The following is a 23,109-nucleotide window of genomic DNA, read 5'->3' as shown; positions in this document are numbered from 1 at the left end:
CCTCATTTCTCAATCATCAGATATCCGATATATATTGAACAGATATCTCTCACCATTTGTTTCGCCCCATCGGTTGCTATATTAAATGGGTTGGAATGCTCAAACAAACAGAGCAGTGTTTTGAAAGCAGCACAGTGTTTGGTGTTTCAGGAGAACAAGCTGGTCTACAGAGAAAGCCATCTTTAGCATTCACATTCATCTCAATAGCAGTTGCTTGGCTGGTGCAGGACTGATCAGATTAGAAATCTGACATCTTTGTTTAGAGCAAGCTAATTTAACTCTTTTAAGAACCCTCAATAAACAAGAACCCTGCACTGATAAAACACCAAGTAAAATAAAACAGAATACTGGTACTATAAATATTGCTGGAAAAATAAAAAATTACAGCTAATTGTACCTAACTGGAACAAGCTAACATGGCCAACCTTTGAAATAATGTGTCACTGAACATTTGGTTGAGATATGCAGAAGTACATTAGTGGACATTTTTAAGTTTGTATTGTTGCCAGTTATTCAGGATGAAAATGTCAAAAACGTCAAGTGAATTCCCCAGTGGAACGCATGTCATCCACACCCATATTCTTTCATTAAGAAATAGCGATGGAGAGATAGCGTGTGTAAATCATCTCATACCTGTCCACTTCAGGCCTCAGGCTCTTCTCTCTCTCCAGCATGGCCACGATCAGCTTGCCCCATTCCTTCTCCACATCATTAGGATGGTACCCTTGAGGGAGCTGGATGCGACCGAACTCTATCCACACCTACATCCCAACATACAGCAGCGTTTCAGACATCCTACATGTGCCACATAAACGATCAAAAACAGGAACGAAAGATACAAACCTCTAGCATTTTGTAGAGATGCTTGATTTTGGCCTTTTCGTTTTCTTTTGGTGGTATTTCGTTCTCTTTAAACTGTAGATACTGTGTATAAAGTGCCTGTAAAGTTCAAATGGTTAATGTAGACAAGACAAAACAACGCAAAGCGATTTCTATCCATCAGACACACAACATACCCAATCGAGTCACCTGTCCTCTATGCTTCTGCTCAAGGAGAAAGATTCAAGTCTTTAAAGAGGCTTTAATAGTTTTCACGAGTCGGACGCTACCTATTTGCATGGAAATCCTCTGAGCCTCAGGCTCTAATTCACTATGCAGTGCTTAATGTTAGCAACTACCAGAGTCTGAGCAGCTGCTGGTCCCTGAATGTCTGCTATCTGACAAATTATTACTTAAAATATATCTGCCCTGTCAGAAATTAAAATGTAAAATTGGTGCAGGAATAGTTCTCCTCAAACCCCCCCTTATGTATCTCCAAATCTGCGTGTGCACTAATTATACATGCTACTGTCTGAGCCATATTTCTCATTTCCAAATAACCTTATGTTTTGCATGAATATAAGGTCTGGTTTATGATTTGTTTTTGTTTTTCAATGTGTAAAAAAAATTTTTTATATGCACATACAATTTACATTATTTACATAATTTCATTGAAAAATCAACTAGCCGGTCAAGTACATTCTTAACAATAACATGGAAATGTGAGGCATCTCACCTTAAGTTCCACAGGATTGCTGGGGAAATTTCTGTCTGCCATAACAGTCACATTGTGTTTGATCCACTGGCTGAGGTACTTCACCATGTTCTGGTATTCCACCCATTTAACGTCCACATCCTGTTTCAGGAACATCATCAGTCAACTTTTGTTTAAGATCTACATATTTAAACACAACCACGCATCGACCAATATAGGATACATTTACAGGATGTGTCACTTCTTGGCTTTCCAAAAGTATTTCCTTCATATTTCAGAATTGCAAGCATGTTGGAATGAAGGTCAATGTGTCTTAAATGGGAAACAGTATACACATGCATACTCTTCCTCAATGTTCTGGGAACGATTCCAAAGAATCAACAGATTCCTTAGGAGCTTCCAACTTCATTTCATTTCCTGCATAACACACCTCCATCTCTTCCAAGATACACAGAATGCTTATGTAATGTGGAAATGTAAAATTGACCAGGCCACCCAGCTAAAACCTGACCAGTAAGTCGGGCAGCTGATATCATCCATGAGATCAGCCTGAGTATCCTCAGAGAAGAGTCATACAATTTCAGAAAGTGCACACATGTAAAAATGTAAAAAGAGGTTTAGAGCATTATGTAATATTAATATTTTGTTGTGTTTTAAAGTAGGCTTATCTTGATGTGTTGACTAACATACTAAAGCACATATACTACATTTGTTGTTGTTTTTTAATTGTAATTATAACTCTGAGTTAGTCAATATTATTGTACATCTAAAGTTAATATATTTTAAATGTACTAAATTGTGACTTCTTTACAAATGACAAATGCTTACTTACCAATATATTTAAGTACATGACAAGCTTCAATATAAAGATGACATTGTATATTTTAGCTTACCATTGTCATGCTTGCCAGTAAATGCTTGGCAGTAATTATGAAATGACATATAAAGTCATAAAATTATAAAAAGCAATGAAGTTATAAAAATAAATACATAAAGTTATAAAAAAAAATAACTCTGAAGTTCAGCTTTGTGCGTTTAATATTGATTAAACTCTACGATAAACTCTGAAAACATTACTTACATTACTTTCATACATAAGTATATTCTTTTAAAGTATATTTTAACTGTAATAATTCTCTTTTTAAAACTGTGAACTTTTTCACAGGGGTGGTGACATTATAACTATATGTGATTGTACTTACAATTGCACTGATGCCCTCCATACCCTCCGGTACTTTCGGGAAGACATCGTATAATGTTGATACATATGTAATGACAGACTTCTCGTCCGGAGATGACACATCCACATCTGCTCGAAAGGACAAACATTTGATTAGTTGAAATGCTAATTAATAAAACACTGAACAGTTTTGCAACAAAGAAAAATTTGTTTAAGGTTTTATTAAGTGTTGAATTCACAGTTTAGTCTGCTGAGTGTTAGTCATTGAGCGCTAAATACTATTCTTAGATCCCAGTGTTGTTTTACAAATGACCATGAAATATTGTGAAACTGCAGGGTGAAATATCTGACATCCACACTTTCTCTACTATAGGAGAGGAAGAATTGTATAAACTTGTTAAATCATCTAAACCAACAACATGTATGTTAGACCCTATACCATCTAAGCTCCTAAAAGAGGTGCTTCCAGAAGTCATAGATCCTCTTCTGACTATTATTAATCCCTCATTGTCATTAGGATATGTCCCCAAAACCTTCAAACTGACTGTTATTATGCCTCTAATCAAAAAAGCACAACTTGACCCCAAAGAACTAGTTAATTATAGACCAATCTCAAATCTCCTTTTTCTGTCCAAGATACTAGAAAAGGTGGTATCCTCACAATTATATTCCTTCTTAGAGAAAAATGGTATATGTGAGGATTTCCAGTCAGGATTTAGACCGTATCATAGTACTGAGACTGCTCTCCTTAGAGTTACAAATGATCTGGTCTTATCATCTGATCGTGGGTGTATCTCTCTATTAGTTTTATTGGATCTTAGTGCTGCGTTTGACACAATTGACCACAGCATTCTTTTGCATAGACTTGAACACTTTGTTGACATTAATGGAAGTGCATTAGCATGGTTTAAATCATACTTATATGACCGCCATCAGTTTGTAGCAGTGAATGAAGAGGTATCATATCGATCACAAGTGCAGTATGGAGTACCTCAAGGCTCAGTACTAGGGCCATTACTTTTCACGCTTTACATGCTATCATTGGGTCTATCATTCTGAAAAGACAGAGGTGTTAATTATAGGACCTCTTCATGTAATAAACTAGAACACTGTCTAAGACTTCATGGCTGCTCTGTCAATTCTTTGCCATCAGTTAGGAACCTAGGTGTGCTATTTGATAGCAATCTTTCCTCAGAAAGATTTCAGACTTTGATTAATGATGTGCTAAGAGACATGGTAAACAGATTTGTATTTGTATACTTGGATGATATTCTTATATCCGCTTGTAATAACCTAGAACACTGTCTAAGACTTGATGGTTGCTCTGTCAATTCTTCGTCATCAGTTAGGAACCTTGCTGATGACGAAATCGCAATCTTTCCTTAGAAAGCCACGTTTCCAGCATTTGTAAAACTGCATTTTTCCATCTCAAAAATATATCTAAATTACGGCCTATGCTCTCAATGTCAAATGCAGAAATGTTAATCCATGCATTTATGACCTCAAGGTTAGATTATTGTAATGCTTTATTGGGTGGTTGTTCTGCACGCTTAGTAAACAAACTACAGCTAATCCAAAATGCAGCAGCAAGAGTTCTTACTAGAACCAGGAAGTTTGACCATATTAGCACTGTCCTGTCAACACTGCACTGGATACCTATCAGACATTGTATAGACTTTCAAATATTGCTTATTACTTATAAAGCCCTGAATGATTTAGCTGAGGTAATGGTTTACCGCAGTATTTGAATGAGCTCCTGTTACATTATAATCCTCCAACTCCGCTGTGTTCTCAAAATTCAGGCAATTTGATCAAACTAAAATATCAAAATCAACTGCAGGCGGCAGATCCTTTTCCTATTTAGTGCCTAAACTCTGGAATAACCTACCTAACATTGTTCGGGAGGCAGACACACTCTTGCAGTTTAAATCTAGATTAAAGACCCATCTCTTTAACCTGGTTTACACATAACACACTAATATGCTTAGGGATTTTTATGCTGCATTAATTATGTAAACCAGAACCGGGAATACTTCCCATACCACCCAATGTACTTGCTACATCATTAGAAGAATGGCATCTACGCTAATATTTGTCTGTTTCTCTCTTATTCCGAGGTCATCGTGGCCACCAGATCCAGTCTGTGTCCAGATCAGAGGGTCACTGCAGTCACCCAGATCCAGTACGTATCCAGACATGATGGTGGATCAGCACCTAGTAAGAACCTCTACTGCCCTGAAAGACAGCGGAGACCAAGACAACTAGAGCCCCAGATACAGATCCCCTGTAAAGACCTTGTCTCAGAGGACCACCAGGACCTTTCCTGCAGCCTGGAATTGAACTACTGGTTTCATCTGGTCAGAGGAGAACTGGCCCACCGACTGAGCCTGGTTTCTCCCAAGGTTTTTTTTCTCCATTCTGTCACCAACGGAGTTTTGGTTCCTTGCCGCCGTCGCCTCTTGTTTGCTTAGTTGGGGTCACGTCATTTACAGCGATATCGTTGACTTGATTGTAAATTAATGCACAGATGCTATTTAAACTGAACAGAGATGACATCACTGAATTCAATGATGAACTGCCTTTAACTGTCATTTTAATGCAATATATTTAGTTTAAAGCGCTATATAAATAAAGGTGACTTGACTTGACTTGACATTCACTGCAGCTCAGATTCAGCAATGCTGTATTTTCTGCTGTATGCAGAAAACAACACGTCAAAGTTGAATCACTTCAGAAATGTGGTAGAGTTGTGTTAACTAGCAGCTCCCTCTCAGTCTAAGACAACAATCACATCTCAAGAATCTCGCACATCACTGAAAGAAACAAAGATACTCTTCGGCGTCATTGTTTGGAAGCAGTTGGCAACCTCATTTGTTTCCATGAGAAATAATAATGATGAAGATGTTTTCAAATTACATTGTACTTTTAAGGGCTGTTGATTTAACATGTTATTTTAATTAATTTGTTAAAATAACGCAATAAAAATATTTGAATACAATTAACGCACACACCCCAGACCTGTACGTCATCTTACATTTTTATACAGTTGACTGTTGATGAATATGATGCAGTCACATATACGCCTTTAAAATGTAAGATATTGGGGCCATAAAAATGCAATTATTTGAGTTTTTGTCTAATATTTCTATCATGTGATAAGCGATATCACACGAGCGGTAAGAGCAATATTACACAAGTGCTGTTTTTTACCCCAATAGCACAAATTTAAAATGTGATTTTAAACAACAGTTCAGTAAATAAGAAGTTTATATTGTGTCATTTAATATTTTAGTATTTTCATATCTAATATTTTATATAGGCTTTGTAATTGTATGTTTTTTGCTAACTAAAATATTACCTATAAAACCACAGCAGAACTTTTGTAAATATTCAAGCAGCACACGAATGAATCGGGTCATCCAATGATTCACTGTCCCATTCATAAAGAGAGACATTTACTTCATTCCTGTATGAAGGAATCGAATGAATGAATGACTCAATGACTTACTTATAATGACATTTACTGCCACCTACTGGCAGTTTCAGTTTCTTATTTAGAGTATCATTTCATTAAAAACAAATAAAATAAAATAACAAAGTTATAGTACAGCCAAAAATAAAAATTCTATCATCATTTACTCACCATCATGTTGTTTCAAACCTGTATCATTTAGTTTATTTTACTGAATATAATCAAGAATGTTGGTAACCAGAACTAAAACAAGACTGTTTGGTAACCAAGATGATTTGCTTAACAATGTTTTTAATTGTATGAACAAAAAATACTGACATTTTATTTTATGTTCCACAGTTTATGTTATGCCAGTTAGAGTTGGGAACCGAGAACCAGTTCTGTTTTTTAAAAATACATTTCTACGTTTCCATTGCGACAAACGTTTCTGGTGTGACACGTAACCAAGCGCTGTGAGCAGCCATGCACCATTGTTCTGATGATTCTGTGTTTCCCGTAAAGGAAGTCACAAACCAAATAACAGAAACGCCGCCCTGCTCTTTAATTACTGAGCACATTGTTTCCAATGACACGCTCTCCACAGATTTGCCATGCCGCATCGTGTCTTTGACTGCCGAACGCACCCGCACCTTTGATAACTGCACGTCGTTTTGTCTGACTGTACGTCACCTGCCATCACTAAATTACATTACATTTGTCCCATATTGTCATAAATATAAATACTGACTTCAACTTGGACAACTAAATAAATAGACTGCTATTTTTATGTAAGTATAATGGTTAAATTATTTAGTATACAGATCAAGACTGGTAAAGTGATAGAAAATATTTATTTTCATGCATTTTAAATGTTTAAAAATGTGGAAACCACTCATTGCATCACACCATCTTAAGACTGCATTATTATTTGTAAAATAGGGGTTTTATGGAGTGTGTGTATACATGGTTGTAAGTATAACAGTTTATATTTCATTAATTTAGGGAAATGAACAAGTGTCTTAAACGTCAAGGGACTATTTTGCCAACCAGCTTATTCCTGCTTGAAAAGCACAATGTTGTGTATAAAACATCAACTTTGAAGCATATGGTGATTGATGGACTAGCATTACTCAACATTATTTGCTACCTTCCAGCAACACTACATTCAATGAAGGTAAAATTGTAAAAAACATAATAATATTTCATTTAAATGGAACCGGAATCGAAACTGAAAATTTGTATACTGTAATATATGTTGGATTTTGACATTGCCAACCTTTAAATTAAGTTGAGAGTAAGGAATAAACAGAATTGAGCATTGAGTAGTTGAGTATTGTGCATTTTTCCCTACCACTATTGTTTTAATATTTGTTTAATGGTTTTAATGGAACCGATATCAGAACCTGAAAATTTCTTACGATTCCAAACCCTAATGCCAGTGTAGCCTAAACATTTGTGTGCTAGACTAGGAAACAAGCTAGAGGTGAAATGCAAAGAAAATGAAGTTTATAATTATTATGTTATGTTTTCTTTGTCATTTGTAGACAAACATATTCAACCAAAACCAGTCTTCACCCCACCAAATTGTAAAGAAGATTATAGATGACTGAGTTAGTATCAATGAATGAAAGATTAGTGGTGGATGGATGTCACCACTTAAAAAATATATTTTAATTTAATGTTAGTTAAATGTAAACAACAACTAACTGATAATTCGTTTTTAAATACAGTCTACACATAAGTGCAACCAACAAACTTTATGATGTAAAATGCTAAATGAAGTCACGTGCATGAGGACATTAGTTTGGCATTGAAACTCACCCTCTGGGTCCAGCAGTCGGGCCACACCAAGCTGCTCGGCCACACCAAACGCTTGCTCTAAGTTGGATCTGCTACTTTGTGTCGATACTTTGCTCATATCAACCAGGTCGGGCCTGAATTAAGACAAAACCATGACAATATGATCTTACTCCACAATCTCTGCATGTCTGATATCTTTCTGTAACAGATATGTTTTGTATTACACACCAAGATCGTGCTTTAATGGGATACTCCACCCAAAAATGACAATTTTGTGATTAATCACTTATCCCAATGTTGTTCCGAACCTGTAAAACCTTTGTTCATCTTTGGAACACAATTTAAGATATTTTGGATGAAAACTAGACAGCTTGTGACTGTCCCTTTCACTGTCAAGTTACACTGTTAATGTCCAAAAAAGTATGAAAAGCATCGTCAGAATAGTCCATCTGGTATCAGTGTTTCAACCGTGACGTTATGAAGCAACGAGAATACTTTTTGTATGCAAATAAAACAAAAATAATATTAAACATTTTTTCTCCTCTGTGTCTCTTCATATCACCGTAGTGCCATTTTGGAAAATATGAGCTGAACTCAGGCAGCTTACGCTCTTCTGTGTCAGACATGCCACAAGGATACGTTTTATATGTGTATTTACGCTTTAATTTGAAAGAAAAAGAGCATCCTTGTGTCTGGCTAAAACAGAAGAGCATATGCTGCCTGCGTTCAGCTCATTTTTTCCAAAATGGTGTTACGCGACAGTCTATGGGACAGTCACAAGTAGCGATATTTGTCATTGTTTTATATATCAGCATCGGCCGAAATCCGTGTTTAGTAGCGCTGATTTAAAGTCAGGCTCGTCGGCGGGCAGCCCCGTGTTATTGGTGTGGTGGAAAGTGCTACTGCTGCCGCACGTGAAGGACCCCAAGCCAAAACTTTTGGAAGATTCAACAACAGTTCTGGGAGATAAAGGTAGTCAGAGAATCTGACTCTGTAAATGGGGTGGAGAAGTTGGCAGCCCTCACAAACACTGCAGCATGATTGAGGGCTACGCTACTCCGCCGCTCACAGACAGTACCGCGCTCGGAGAGACAGCTGGCCTGGAGTTGCCCAGAACCGTGAATGACATTTGTTCGGAAGCATGGTTTGATGCAGACAATAGCCAGGTTTCCATCCAACTCATTTGCATTTAGGGAAGTCAATATTCGATAATTTCCATGATCGATCGTCATTTAAATTAACGATCAATTAATAACCTTAATGCTACAAAATGCATCTGCAGTGGTATTATTATTATGTGCAAAAGCCACTTGGAAAAAAAGCTTTCTCACCCGAATTAAAGGGGTTTAAGTCTGAATAAAATGCTAGTAGCAGGACTGTAAAATGAATAGATGTGATTATGATTATTTGATAAAATGAAGAGAGCGCGCCATATGCTGGAGATCATTTTACTTTGTTGACTTTTTCCCGTCAAGGAGACCGCTGAATGCACTTCTTTAAATAGTTTTGTGGTGCTCGTTGTTGTATTTTAAAATGCAATTGCAATGTATTCAAATGACACTAGTATTAAAAATAAAATTATCCCAAACGTAACGTAACTGTGGCGCTTGTGGCTGTGCTGCGCAGTCAATGAAGCGCTTTTTTCACATCAAACATTTTATGCAAGTATTATGACCAGTACTTTTTTGTTTGATCCTGTTCTGCTAAATATTCAGTTTAGAATTTTTGCGTTCCACTAGGCCTATTTGTTTTAAAAAATCCGGCATTTACAGTGCATTAGATTGAGAAAGTGCATGCTTGCTTGCATACGAGAACGAGCGTGGGTTTGACTAGAGGTATTTGGAGGTTATTGCTCACGTCTCATTCTGCACATATCCAAATGTTTCCATATTCGTAATGTATGTGAACTATAATATTTTTTATTTTTTAAATGTAAGCTATACGGAAAAGATCATCCTCTTTACATGAGCAAAAATGTCCTTGGCATAACAGCAGAGTGGACTGGTATACTAAGGTCTATTTAAACTGACCAGTATAACCTTTTAAATGTTTGGTTGACTGTACTTTATTTTAATAATGAACAGACTGCGATGTAAGTTTGAAGTTAGAATGCACTTTAGATGTTCTGTGTCATTTATACCAAACACAAATGTTGCTGGTTGCTAGTGTGTTTGCAGCACTACTGTTATTTATTTTTTATATATTTTATATTTTTCAGTTTAATTTATTTTTATTTATAAAATTGTATTTATTTTATTTAAATGTATATTTAAGTTTACATTTATGTTCCAACAAACTTGAAAAATTCTGTTTGATAAATGCTCTAAAACTTATATGGAAGTGATTGACGGTAAGAAAAACATCATCAAAGTAGTCCATGTGACATCAGAGGGGCAAATAGAATTTGTTGAAATATTGAAAATACATTTTGGTCCAAAAATAGCAAAAACTACGACTTTATTCAGCATTGTCTTCTCTTCCGTGTCTTTTGTGAGACAGTTCAAAACAAAACAGTTTGTGATATCCGGTTTGCGAAGGAATCATTCGATGTAACCGGATCTTTTTAAACCAGTTCACCAAATCGAACTAAATCGTTTTAAACGGTATGCATCTCTAATACACATGAATCCACAAATGACTTAGGGGCCGTTCACGTTTTGCGTCTTTTGCGCGCGCAAGTTCGTTATTTCCAATGTAGGCGCGCGGCATGCGCGCTCATAATGGAAGCGACGCGGTCGCGACGCGCATGCGGTGCGACGCACCCATTTTTTCCAGGCGCGTCCGCACCGCATCGAGTTAAAAACATCTCAACTTTTCAGAGAGCCGCAAGCGCACCGCAGGTCATGTGACAAGAACTAACCATTCAGCTTCATCCTTTCCCGTAACAACGTTGAAAACTCAGCCAAGATGAAGGAACAGCTGTTCATAGCTGTATATGGATTGCCATTTTGAAATAAATTTTGTAGCAGAGCTACTGCGAGCGATTTTTAGTGCTGCAAATCCGTTTATCCTTTGCTGAAATTTCGGCGTCTTCATGGAGAGAGCACGTCATGGTTGCTTAGCAAAGGCAGGCGCCTCAGGAGCGCTTCTGCCCAAGCACTTTGGAAAGAAGGAAAAAGCAGCGCGCCTAGCGTTTTCCACGCACTTTTAGGCGCGATATGTGAACGGCCCCTTAAGTTGTTAACTTTTTTAATGTGTCTGACACTCCCTCTGAGTTAAAACAAAGCAATATCCCGGAGTAATTCATTTACTCAAACAGTACACTGACTGAACTGCTGTGAAGAGAGAACTGAAGATTAACACTGAGACGAGCCAGATAACGAACAACAGTCTGACTCGTTTTCGAGCCAAGAACCGGTCGCATAGGTTTTCGGATCACCAGTATTTATTTGGGAAAGTTCGATTCAATAAACCGGTTGAAGAAAACGGTTCACCGGTTCTTTTGGGCTCTACATAATGGCGTCATTGGCGATGATTGCCCTTGATTCAAGCCTTCGGTTTACCCACTCTCATAACATTAGCACAGAATCAGTTCAGAATCAATCACCAGAAGAATCAGTTCGGTTCAGACGCTCTGTGTGTCAGTCTGCTTCACGCTGAATCACACATGTGTCACAAACGGTTCTTGACTCGTGAACGAGTCATTATCTGGCTCTGCTCGGTGTTCATCTTCAGTTCTCTCTTCACAGCAGCTCAGTCAGTGTACTGTTTGAGTCAATGAATTACTCCGGGATATTGGTTTGTTTGAACTCAGAGGGAGTGTCAGAAACATTAAACAAGTGAACAGCTTAAGTCATTTGTGGATTGATGCATATTAGAGACGCGAACCATTTAAAAAGATTCAGTTCGATTTGGTGAACTGGTTCAAAAGGATCCGGTTACATCGAATGATTTGTTAGCGAACCGGATATCACAAACTACTTTGTTTTGAACTCTCTTACAACAGACATGGAAGAGAAGACAATGCTGAATAAAGTCGTAGTTTTTGCTATTTTTGGACCAAAATGTATTTTTGATGCGTCAAAATATTGTAACTGATGTCACATGGACTACTTTGATGATGTTTTCCTTACCTTTCTGGACATGGACAGTAGGTCGTACACACAGCTTCAATGGTGGGACTGAGATCTCTCTGACTAAATCTAAAATATCTGAAACTGTGTTCTGAAGATAAACGGAGGTCTCACAGGTTTGGAACGACATGAGGGTGAGTTATTAATGACATAATTTTGATTTTTGGGTAAACTATCCCTTTAAGACAAGAGTGTGGTCAATTTTGATAAAATGTTGTCTTTACTGCCTGTGAAGACAGTAGTCACCAAGACAACTCATTCAGTAACAGAGCCTCATTGTTTAAACAGACGGTAATCTAAATGAGAAGGCTTTACATAGTTTACAAATTTTATTTTTTATTATTTACATGCTCTTTAATATATGAAACCAGATACAAACAGTCATGTATATTTGAAAATGGAAGGATATTTTTTGGAAATGGACATTGCTGTGGTGTTACCTGTACTTATGAATAATAGCATTGAACAGTCGTCCATCCCTCCACGAGGTAGTGAAGTTGTCACAGCGGACACCTACATAGCCTTCGGTCATCTGCTTGGACCACAGCAGAAGTCTCTCCTTGGCTGTCATGTCCTCGGACTCTCCTGTCACATGGATGTCCGAGATCTGCAGACAGGAAAGATGACATGGTTTTCATTAAGAACCTCTTATGATTTAGATACAGATCCTCTTTTCAAACCTAGTCATACGCAGCAAATATGTAAAGAAAAGGTCGTTTTGTATTACAATTTTTAAATTGATATGCAATTGTGCTACATAGCAATTATTTGTATATTTTCTTGAAATTAATGTACAGTTCAAATGACATCAACTAATTGTTTTTGCCATAATGTAAATTCACATCTGTTCTGTAAATGATCTAGCAAAAGCTTCAACAGTTTAGAATTAAAAATGAATATAATACATATATCACGTGCACACAGAAAATGCATGAACTGTTTATTTTAATCAACTCACTTCTATGAAAATGCATCATTTAAAAAAGCATTCTGCTGTTTCAGCCAACAGAAGCTCAGCTGGTACACATAGAAAGGCTGAGTCACGTTTGCATTTGATCAGTCATTTAGAGCTATTTATAGTAGCCTCCGCATAAGCAATAAATCATATTAATTGTATTTTTAAATATAACAGTGAACATTATAAACATTGACCTTGCATGACTTCTCTCTCCTAAGAAGGATGTGCAGCTCTAAAACCAAATGCCTAGAGCAAAAGCTAAGCCAACAGCCACTGATTTAAGAGAAACATTATACCACAACATATTAAAACCAACAGCTTAATAATCATTCCCAGCTTGCTAAGTGTACAGTACGTGAATAATACGCTGACATTCAAGTCCACTCAGGAGAATCTGCCGGGCGGTTTAATTATAGCTTGTCAGAAGGCAGGACATGGTGTTTAGACTGTGGGTGTGGAAAGACTGAGCTATTAAACCAAGAACCGAACACACCAAAACATGTCAGCCCTGACTAACCACTGCCATCATGATCAAGATGAACTACAACATTACAGAAAATGCCTAGTTTATAGCCTCCTGATGCTGATGGGTCAATATAGCTAAAATAAAGAATATAGTCATAAATACGATATTCCTTGAAAAAGCATTCATGTCCTTGTAGAACTCAGAATAACAACTTGTAAACTCTGACTCTTCTGAGAGCCCTGACTTGCACAGCCTGACCACTACAAAGTCCTGGGTTGTCATCTAGTAATTATGTCAATTACAACATGGAGTAAACACAGCATGTATTAGTAGTAAAGGGTGTGTGATGTGCAGCGGATGTTATTTCTAAAGTAATGATACACAAATTGTATTGTTGCACCATATATGGCATCGCACATGTTGACAGATGCTGCTATTACCTCCTGGTGTTCAGTGGAAGCATTTTTAAGATCTTGTTGGACGGTATCCAACGTAGCCTGGGAAACTAAACCTCCCGAGCAAGTGTGGGCCCTCCTCCGCATCCTGTGCACTTGAGAGTCCCGTATAATTTTGGAGAACTCCTCCATGTTTTGCATCTGATGATCCACACTGCTCCTTGAAAAGCCTTTTCCTCTCAGTGTCTGGAGCATATGCTCTACTGCCCCAAAACTCGTCGTCCTCCTCAACTGTCTCCGCAAGAGCTTCTTTTCCAAGAGCCCATCCTTTGAGGCAATGCTTCTGGAGCTCTTGGTGACCCACTGTAGATTATGCTCCGCAGTGGGCTTGCTTTTGTCCTTGTCCATCTGATGAACACCTGGTCTTTCCCCTCGGAGAACTGGGATTTCACCAACGTAGACCCCATGGCTGATACTGGCCTGTCTGGGCCTTGGCACCTCGTCTTGCTTCGAGTTCAAAGCACCAACCTGATGGAGGGAAGTCCTACCAGACGTGACATCCTCCGGGTCATCACCCCTACAGCTCTCAGCCCCATGGCTTCTCAAAGAGTCAGTAGCATTAAACTCTGCAGATTTCCTATTCTTCCTCCTTTGAAAGTATGGGCGTCCACGGAGCTCCTTTGGTGCAGGGCTGATTGGGGCTTTGGTGGGATCAACATAACATTCATCCTTAGAGCTCCTCACACATCCACACATATTACCCATGGTGCTTCCTCATCCAAACAAGGCTGCCCATTAAGAAAGTTTCACTTTTTCTTTCCAGCAGTAAACAAGTTCAGCAAGTTTAAGAGTTTCTTGTTATCCCAGGAAGCAGCAGCCATCTTTTCCCAGCCAGTGTTTGAGTTACGGAGGTGATGTCAGACGAATCAGCCGTAGTCCAAATATCCAGAGTGGATCGGATGATGTGGATCCCTCTTGAGACTCGGCAGACGCTCCAAACTAACGTCTCTTTCCTGTATTGCACGTTCACCAGCCTCACTCCACAGCCCAGCCCTTTCTTCTCACGCTGCCAAGAGACTGAAATCTCAGTGACCTTTGAAACGTTACCCTTTGCCCTGGTCCTCCAATACAAACACTACAGAGATCGAGACGCCCGCAAACAACAGAAACTAACACTGAGGAAACGTCACAGTCTTCATGTGATGTGTAAACACAGTTTCCACAGGCTGACTCCAGATCCTCAGCAGTTGGAGGCTGGAGAGAGAGAGAGAAAAGGGAGGGGAATGGGACAGACTCTCATCCGTTCCCTGATGGCTTGTGTGAAAGCACTGCTCAGCATGTTGAGCCATTCGGATAGGACGTCCCAGGCCAAGAAAGAGTCATGGCCTGTCATGTGGCCTTTAAAAATAACAGGACAACGTGGCTGACTCTACAACATGGCAAACAGTGCTGCCCCAGATGACAAAGCTCTCTGTTTGCTCTTTAATCTGGCTCAAAACAAGAGCAAAGCTTTCAAAAGGATCACGTCCTTCACGTAAGACAAACATAACCCGTGCTCATAGAAATGGAAGATTATAAATTATATTGGCTATATAAACTCATGTGGAGGCATAGTTGTAAAATGTATTTAGCTTATACAGGAAGTTATTGCTCAAACATTCATTTAAAGTTAATTAGTAGTGTTTGCTAGTGCAAGAATTAGTGATTAGGCTAACTTCTTTTAGGGATCCCTACTGGGTGCCAGACTTACCAACAGCTTGTTCCAGCGCAAACCAGGGTTGTGTAACCAAAGTAACCGGTACGTATTAGAACCGAATCAGAACGCAGATTTCAGTGCCTCATTTCGGTTAATTAAATGCCTGAGCGATCGACTGAAATATTTGTCCTGGTATCTGTATGATATTATATATTTGAATGCATACTTTATAAAATGATCATGTTGCTATTTGAAAATGTAATATTTAATATAAAACATATCACCATCGTAAACTCTGTAGGACAGTGCTTTAATCCCTGCTTTAAGAGAAGCACAACTCGGTAAATGAGAGCACCCGAGGAGCATGTGAATGCCATTTAGATTAATTTATAATATTTGTAATGTTCTTTAATGTTATCCATGTTTTTTTGTGGCTCTTTTTTAAAGTATCAGTTCAGGCACCATTTAGACACTGGTTTTAAAAGTATCAATTTGGCAAAAAAACCAATCAATACCCAACCCTCTTTAGGCATTAAGGATTTACTGAATACACACAGACTGTTGCCCCCGCGACCCGGCCCCGGATAAGCGGAAGATGATGGATGGATGGATGAATACACACAGAGATACATTAGTTATGAAAAGTCATGGACATAGTTATTTCATATTGCATATGTATTTGAAGGCGTTTCGGTTTCAGATGAAACATTTATGTGAGGAGAGTATTTAAATGAATCATGCAAGGTTATTGCATTATCATCGGCTCTGCTCGCTAATTTGTGCTTCTCTCATTAGATCATGTTGGTCATTATGGAAATGATCTGACAGCATCTGTGTTCTTTAATGTGCACACTGTCAGCATCCACTGCAGAACTTGTTATGTTACATGGCAGCTAGCTGACAAGTTTAAATTATACGCAACAGCACTCTTCATTTGTATTCCCATGCTACTCTACAACATTTGATATGCTAGCCAGGCCTTCTTCAGTCTAGACCTGATGTAAACATGAACAAATGAATGACTTTGCCTGGAATTTCCCGCCAAATCTGACCCGACAATTCAGAATTTTAATTAATATTTCAGGCTCACTGTACTGAACCAATACAAGGCAGTTTTGAACAGTCTTGATCAGTTTGGAGTACAAAATAGTGCCACTTTAGTAGTGCCGCTTTAAAAACTGTAACGATAAAACATCACATCGTTGCACATTATTGCTGGAGGTGATGTTAATAATCCTCAACACACCCCTAATTTATCAACTTCAAAGACTACTGAAAAAACATGATGGCTAATGCCAGCTTGATTCAGTCAAATGTCTTTGCATGTTCAAACACACAGTATTCAGTTTGCAGCTGTGGATACTGTATTAATAAAACAAACTTTTAATAACATTAGGCATTGCCTGAGGAGCTGCAAACAACAGATGTAAATTCACAGTGAACTGCAATCCTTCATTTGTTGGAAACTGGATAATTCCAAGGAAGAGACCGGAGGGCGGTTCAGAAATCCTCCCTGAGAGCCTAACTGCGGATCATGAGGGAACAGGCCCATCCACTAGCAGCGCATGCCCAGCGGCTGGTGTAAGAGTGACAGCGCAGGTGCTCCTGCACGTCCCCACGCTACCTGTCAGCAGGTTTGATGAAGCCAAGCATTATTTGACACATGCTTCAGCTATGCCCCAGATATCAGTTGTTTGGTAAGCCTTCAGCCAACTGTGGGCCGTCAGGGAGGCCGGGTCAGCGTGGTTTGTGAGATGGAGGTGTTGTCGGAGCCTGTCGTTCCTGAATACCAGCTCTCCGTACGCTGGAGAGTGATTCAAGAAGACTTCTGCTCAATGTTTCCATCATAAAATGACCTCAAACCAAACACGAAGCCGAGTCTAGGATATTAATAGCCTCCAGTCCGAAATCAAGGGAATATTTGAATACATTCATGTTCGCAACAGAAGGAAACCAAACAGAGGAGCCCAGAGAGGCACAGCACACTTTTTTACTAAAGTGAAGAAAAAAAGATGTTAAAAAGCTGTGAGATGTAATGGGCAAAGATCTCCTTCTGATGAAGGTCTTCTGAAGGTTTGGCAGGCTCAGACCTGCAGACGCGCAGCTGCAGAAGAACCTCTGTGTGACCTCTGCGTGAGGCAGGTGAAGCACACGTTCTGCAGAAATACTGCACAAACAGAAAATCATCTTCAGCTCAGGATGATTTGTCTAGCATCTGCACGCTTTTACAACATTAAGCAATAAAAGCCCTTTCACTGTGAAAAGCATGGATTTTTTTTTTCTTTTTCATAATTAGGAAGCATATAAAATCTGAATAATTGAGTAAAACATACAAGACAGATCTTGTGTATGCAATGACACAAATATTTTCCATGTTCAGCTACTACATGTTGATGCTAAAATAATGACCCTAATAAATCAATCTCACAATGCAGTCACTGAGGAAAATCACACAACCAAAGATTCTGGCACATCACAGTGTTTCATTAAAACAGGGAAATGTTCCTGCATGAAGACATTACAGAAAATGAATAGTATTTGAGTGACTCCACCTACAACTACACAATCATTATACCAGAACAGAAATATGAACACAACTTTGAAAGAAAACCTGAAGTTTTATCTGTATAGTTTGAACACTGTGTTGAGAACTTCCTGCAGCATGGTTCTGATGGAGAACAGCTAAGGTCTGGCTCATGTGTCACCTCATGCACAGACACGTCTGACCTCTTGTGGTCAGAGAATGAACTGCAATAATCACATGTGTTCACTGTTTCACATTGTGAGGCAGAAGCAGTTGGAAATTCCTACATCAATCATAAAAAGCCAATAACTGAACAATACCAATATGTTTTACTGTTAACAAATTGTGAGAGTTGACTGGCTAACCTGAAAGTGCAGAATTATGGTCCATATTAATCCCAGTGTCAGTTTTGGGTTCCCGTCCGTTATGTCGTCGTTCCTGATGTTCACCAGCTTCACCTGAGAACACAAGCGTTATACAGTTATGATGAGTGATGATGTGATGACACAATCAGAAAGACTTAACTGCATATAGAATGACATTTTAAGATTTAATTATGTATTTATGTTAAATGAATGTATGTATGCACAGAGACACATACAAAACCATATGTAATGAAATGTAAATAATGTCTGAAGTGTCAAAACACATTAATAATAAAAGATTAGATTCAGTAAGTCAATTACACGGCTATTTACATCTGATTCAGTTCCTTCATTTGTTCTAATTCAGTTGTAAATGAGATGAGAAATAAGAGTCTGAAGGCATATAATACAGCACATGTGAGAGTGCATTTTCATTCACATGATGTAGATACATAGATTCATATTTTAATCAAATTAATTACACAATGTGCTGATTTATTACTCAAATAAACTGCATATTAATCGCACAACAAATTTGGCTGAGAAATTACTCACAAAATGATATTTAAAGCCATTATTTGTTATATGAAAAGAGCATGAAATAGATATTACAGAAAGTAGACTTTTTTTATTTATTTTTTTGGTGGGGGGGGGGTGAGCCACCCTTTCATTAATTCTTTACTAAAATGGAAATTTCTATTAATATGTAAATATTATTATTACATTTCATATTATTAAATGTGAAAGTCTTTTTTAATTAGAAGATGGCCCTCTGAAGCATTGGCTCTCCTGATTTGTTCAGAAATGATGTGTTGCTCAGAGACACACTAGAGTTCAGCTGGGGCTTTAAGAGTTAATATTGGGTTCGATCAGTGTAGGAATAAGACATGTATCTGTAGAGAGCAGATGGTTCTGTACGCTTTCAAACACTCTCCTGATTCTTTGATGTTAAACACTGATCAATCCTGTTTCCTGTTCAAAGCTGCTTTGAAACAATATGTTGTGGAACAATATTGTAAAAAACGCTTCACATATAAACTAGAATTGAAACAAAATGCTTTATATGTCTTTTATAATGCTGCAATTAGAAATGCATTTTTTTTTCCAAAACGAATCCATGCAGCAATCTACTCCTAGACTCAAACAATTTCAACAGTGCTGTAAAGTGGTCTGTGTTTCACCAGAAGAGGGCACTAGAGCACAGGAAGTTAATTTAGGGGATTGTGTAGAGTTATGTTTCTGATGTACAGGATTTGAGGCTCCAGTTGGCTTTAACATGCAGAGATGAACTGTGAGTAATGTGTTTATTGGTTGAATTCCTAAAGACTATCAATACAGCTGGTGTTAAGAAGATATTGCTCTGTTTTTGGAGCAGCCCGACAGTGTCACACTTGACAAGCAATTGGGTGAGTTTTGGGGCAGGACTATCTATCTGACCAATGGACCTGTCAATTTTGTAATTCTATTTAGAGCCACTAGTGGTGCAAAAATTGGATAAATTTAAAAGAACAGTGGTAAAAGCCTTGGCCTAGCGGTTAGAGAGTTTGACTCCTAACTCTAGTGTTGTGGGTTTGAGTATTTGGCTGGCAACACCACGACTGAGGTGTCTTTGAGCAAGGCACCGAACCCCCAACTGCTCCCTGGGCGCTGAAGCATGAATGATTAACACTGCTCCGGGTGTGTGTTCATGGTGTGTGTGTGTGTTCATTGCTCTGTGTGCACTTCAAATTTTAATGAAGGGCATGAATTCTGAGTATGGCTCACCATACTTACTTGTCACTCACTCACTTCAAAAATATTTCATCACAAATGTTGTAAACTGCATGAGATGAACTGCATTAAAAAATAAAATTGCATTGTATTTGTAAATTATTTTTCTCACTGGTCTCACCTGCCGTCTTTTTAAGTAGTCCAGGGCGATCTGTACATTCTGGAGTCTGTGGAAGCGCATGCGGCCCTTCTCTCGCGGCTGTGAGGACAGAAGAATGAGAGAGAGAGAGAGAGACAGACAGAGAGAGAGAGAGAGAGAGAGAGAGAGAGACATCAGTGCATGCGTCATCAGACACTCACCGTACCGTCAGCAGAGGAAGAGAAACTCATGCCTGGACATCTGAACTACTGCACATCAGTGCCTAGCTAGTCTGACTGAAGGACATGAGGGGTCTTGCTAACAGGTTAACACTACATCACGTGATGTCTTGAAGGAACACAAGCCATACGTGAGGTCAAAGATGTGGAGTGAGCCGAGACAGGAGCGGGAAGCAGTGAAAGGGAAATAAAGATAGAGTTTTCTCAAAGGTGCTCATCGAACTTACAGCTACAGTGATGTACTTAAAGAGAAATGAGAATGATTGAGCAGATGATGGATGACCCCACACTGTGTGTGTCACCCTTTAGTGCAACAGCTCAGTGAGACTGGAAGTAAAGGACTGACGTGAGTTCCATGCATTTTGTTCACAGAATAGTAAAAGATGATGAAATGTTCTATCAATCAAAAACAAGAGGTTTCATGGGGTCTTTAACACACTCTTGAAGCGAAAGGAATTTGAATCAGGACTTTAGTTCACAGCTCAAGCTTCTGTGTCTTGAGAAATAACCAAGCTGGCATTCTAGAGCACTCGCAGCAACCCCATGAGGCAATATTCAGCGATGAGGCGGATGCTGTTTACCCCTCCCTGTCTGGTGAATCTGCACAGATCTGGAGAGCCCCAGGTGCCTACAGTCCACTGAGTTCAGTTAATACACACAGCACACTCTACATTAGTCCTGTCATGAGGGGGCAGGAGGACACGTGTCCGCACCTACCCCCTTATCCTCATCATCATCATCATCGTGGTCACGTCCATGCTGCTCAACCGTGCATGCATCAGCCGCACTCACCAACCGCAACGTCTTCAGAAAATCACGCTCCCTTGGCTTACCAGCGGGAACATGAGCACGAGAGAGAGACACACATACAGACACAGAGACAGATGGACACGTGATAGATGGACAGAAGAAGAAAATGAGAAGGACGGGAGACAAGGAGGAGAAGAAACAGGGTGTCACCAAAAGAAAGGGGGCACTTCTCTCTCAGATCAGTGCAATCAGCTGCCCTCACATCATGAAGGTGACCGGACTTAACAGTGAAAGCTTCTGGAATTCTCACTCAAATCAAGCTCGGTCAAAGTTCCTGCACTCGCTTTGGGGAAAAGAACCTTCTAAATTAATCTAAATGAACTGTAAAGTCAATAATTTGATCCAGATTAATACTAAACAAATATAGAAAACAAAATATAAAAATAATTTAAAAATAATATACAAAGGAGTAACATGGGAAAGGCTTCCCTTACGAAAGGAACATATATTTACCAATATATTTCTTAAAATATATTGTGATATATTGTAATATATTATTTTCCCTTTTTATTTTCTAATATTTTATATATTTGAATACATTTAATAATATATTGATGATACATATATTATATAATATATTGCAAAATATACAAATGATTGCCACTTTCAATATATTGCAATATGTTGGAAAAAATAAACATATATATAAGAATATATGCCTAATATATTACATGATATTTTCCAATATAATGCAATTTTTGTTTAATAAGGGTTAATCCAAACTGAACTGAATTCTAGAACACAAATCAAAATTGAAGTGTTTTTATTACTGTTTTTTTTTTCTTTTGGATTCCTAAATGCTTTATATGGATTGCCAATGGTAAAATTTGCATTTTGTTCACTTTTTTTCTTTTTTTTTTTTTTCTGAATTAAGAACATTTCTATTATTTGTTTCTCTGATTAAATTATATTGTGTCAACTTGCATTAAACAATATATGACACGTAATAACAATTTCTAGTAGAACACAGATTCACTGAAATCTGAGTGACTTGTTAAATGTGAGCTGCTGGCATGTGTTTGTTTGCAAAGTGTGGAACTACAGCATCTCTGATACTGAACGAGAATTCCTCCACAGCTCACAGTCAAAGCACTGCAACACAGTACACAACTGGACTATAATTTGAAGATATATTCATAATGCAAAACCCCTATAATAGTGTGCATATGAATAGATCCTCTTCAGGAACTCGAGCTGCGTCAAACAACGCTTTGGGGCAACACGTTTAGCGTGAGCGACTCTGAATATCGTGTGTAATCAGTCCAATGGATAAAAGCATGTGCCGTGCAGCTGGTGTCAGCTTCACGTCTTTCAGCAAGCGCACTGTGTGTGAATGTCACTTGTTTGTCTTGTGAGTCTTATTTACTGTTGTCTGTCCAGTTAGAGCTCCAAGTCATGCCGAAGAGCAAGGGGAAATCAAAACATAGTGAAGGTGATTCCAGATTACGTTATAGGTTGTGTGTTCCTCCATCCCCGCAATATATAACAGGTGGAGATACACACATCTTATGCGTGGTTTGCCTGGGAGCGAAGCACGCTGAGTCCGCAGTGTGAGAGAATGTCGGTGCGGCTGCTTCGTTCCCAGAGGGTCCTCTTCGATGGAGGGGCCTTCGCCAGCGTTACCCGCGGTGCTGGTCCCGCTTCTGCCAAGGCAGAACGGCGGCTGCACTAGTGGGGTTTGCAAGTGGATTTGGTGGAGGGAATGGAGACGGGCCAGTCCCTATCTCCTTCCACTTCCGCCGGGCCCAGCGCCCAATCTCTGGAGTCAG

The 23,109-nt window shown here is 38.7% G+C and overlaps 1 protein-coding gene across 4 annotated transcripts in view; it reads right to left on the bottom strand.

The window, feature by feature from the left end:
• LOC128026717 (dystonin) overlaps positions 1 to 23,109 on the bottom strand; it is a 153,325-nt gene that overhangs the window by 90,238 nt on the left and 39,978 nt on the right. For all 4 annotated transcript variants that reach the window (XM_052613974.1, XM_052613977.1, XM_052613975.1 and 1 more), the window contains 8 exons: positions 20,334 to 20,411; positions 18,443 to 18,535; positions 12,479 to 12,645; positions 7,987 to 8,099; positions 2,737 to 2,843; positions 1,556 to 1,675; positions 844 to 939; positions 634 to 761 (listed from right to left, as the gene is read on the bottom strand). In XM_052613974.1, the coding sequence (XP_052469934.1) occupies positions 634 to 761; positions 844 to 939; positions 1,556 to 1,675; positions 2,737 to 2,843; positions 7,987 to 8,099; positions 12,479 to 12,645; positions 18,443 to 18,535; positions 20,334 to 20,411 (902 nt within the window). The remainder of the gene's footprint in view (positions 1 to 633; positions 762 to 843; positions 940 to 1,555; positions 1,676 to 2,736; positions 2,844 to 7,986; positions 8,100 to 12,478; positions 12,646 to 18,442; positions 18,536 to 20,333; positions 20,412 to 23,109) is intronic.

The sequence above is a fragment of the Carassius gibelio genome, chromosome A13 (genome assembly GCF_023724105.1).
Source record: "Carassius gibelio isolate Cgi1373 ecotype wild population from Czech Republic chromosome A13, carGib1.2-hapl.c, whole genome shotgun sequence".
Taxonomy (NCBI): domain Eukaryota; kingdom Metazoa; phylum Chordata; class Actinopteri; order Cypriniformes; family Cyprinidae; genus Carassius; species Carassius gibelio.
Note: the sequence above shows the minus strand (reverse complement) of the source record. Positions and strands in the feature narration are given on the sequence as shown.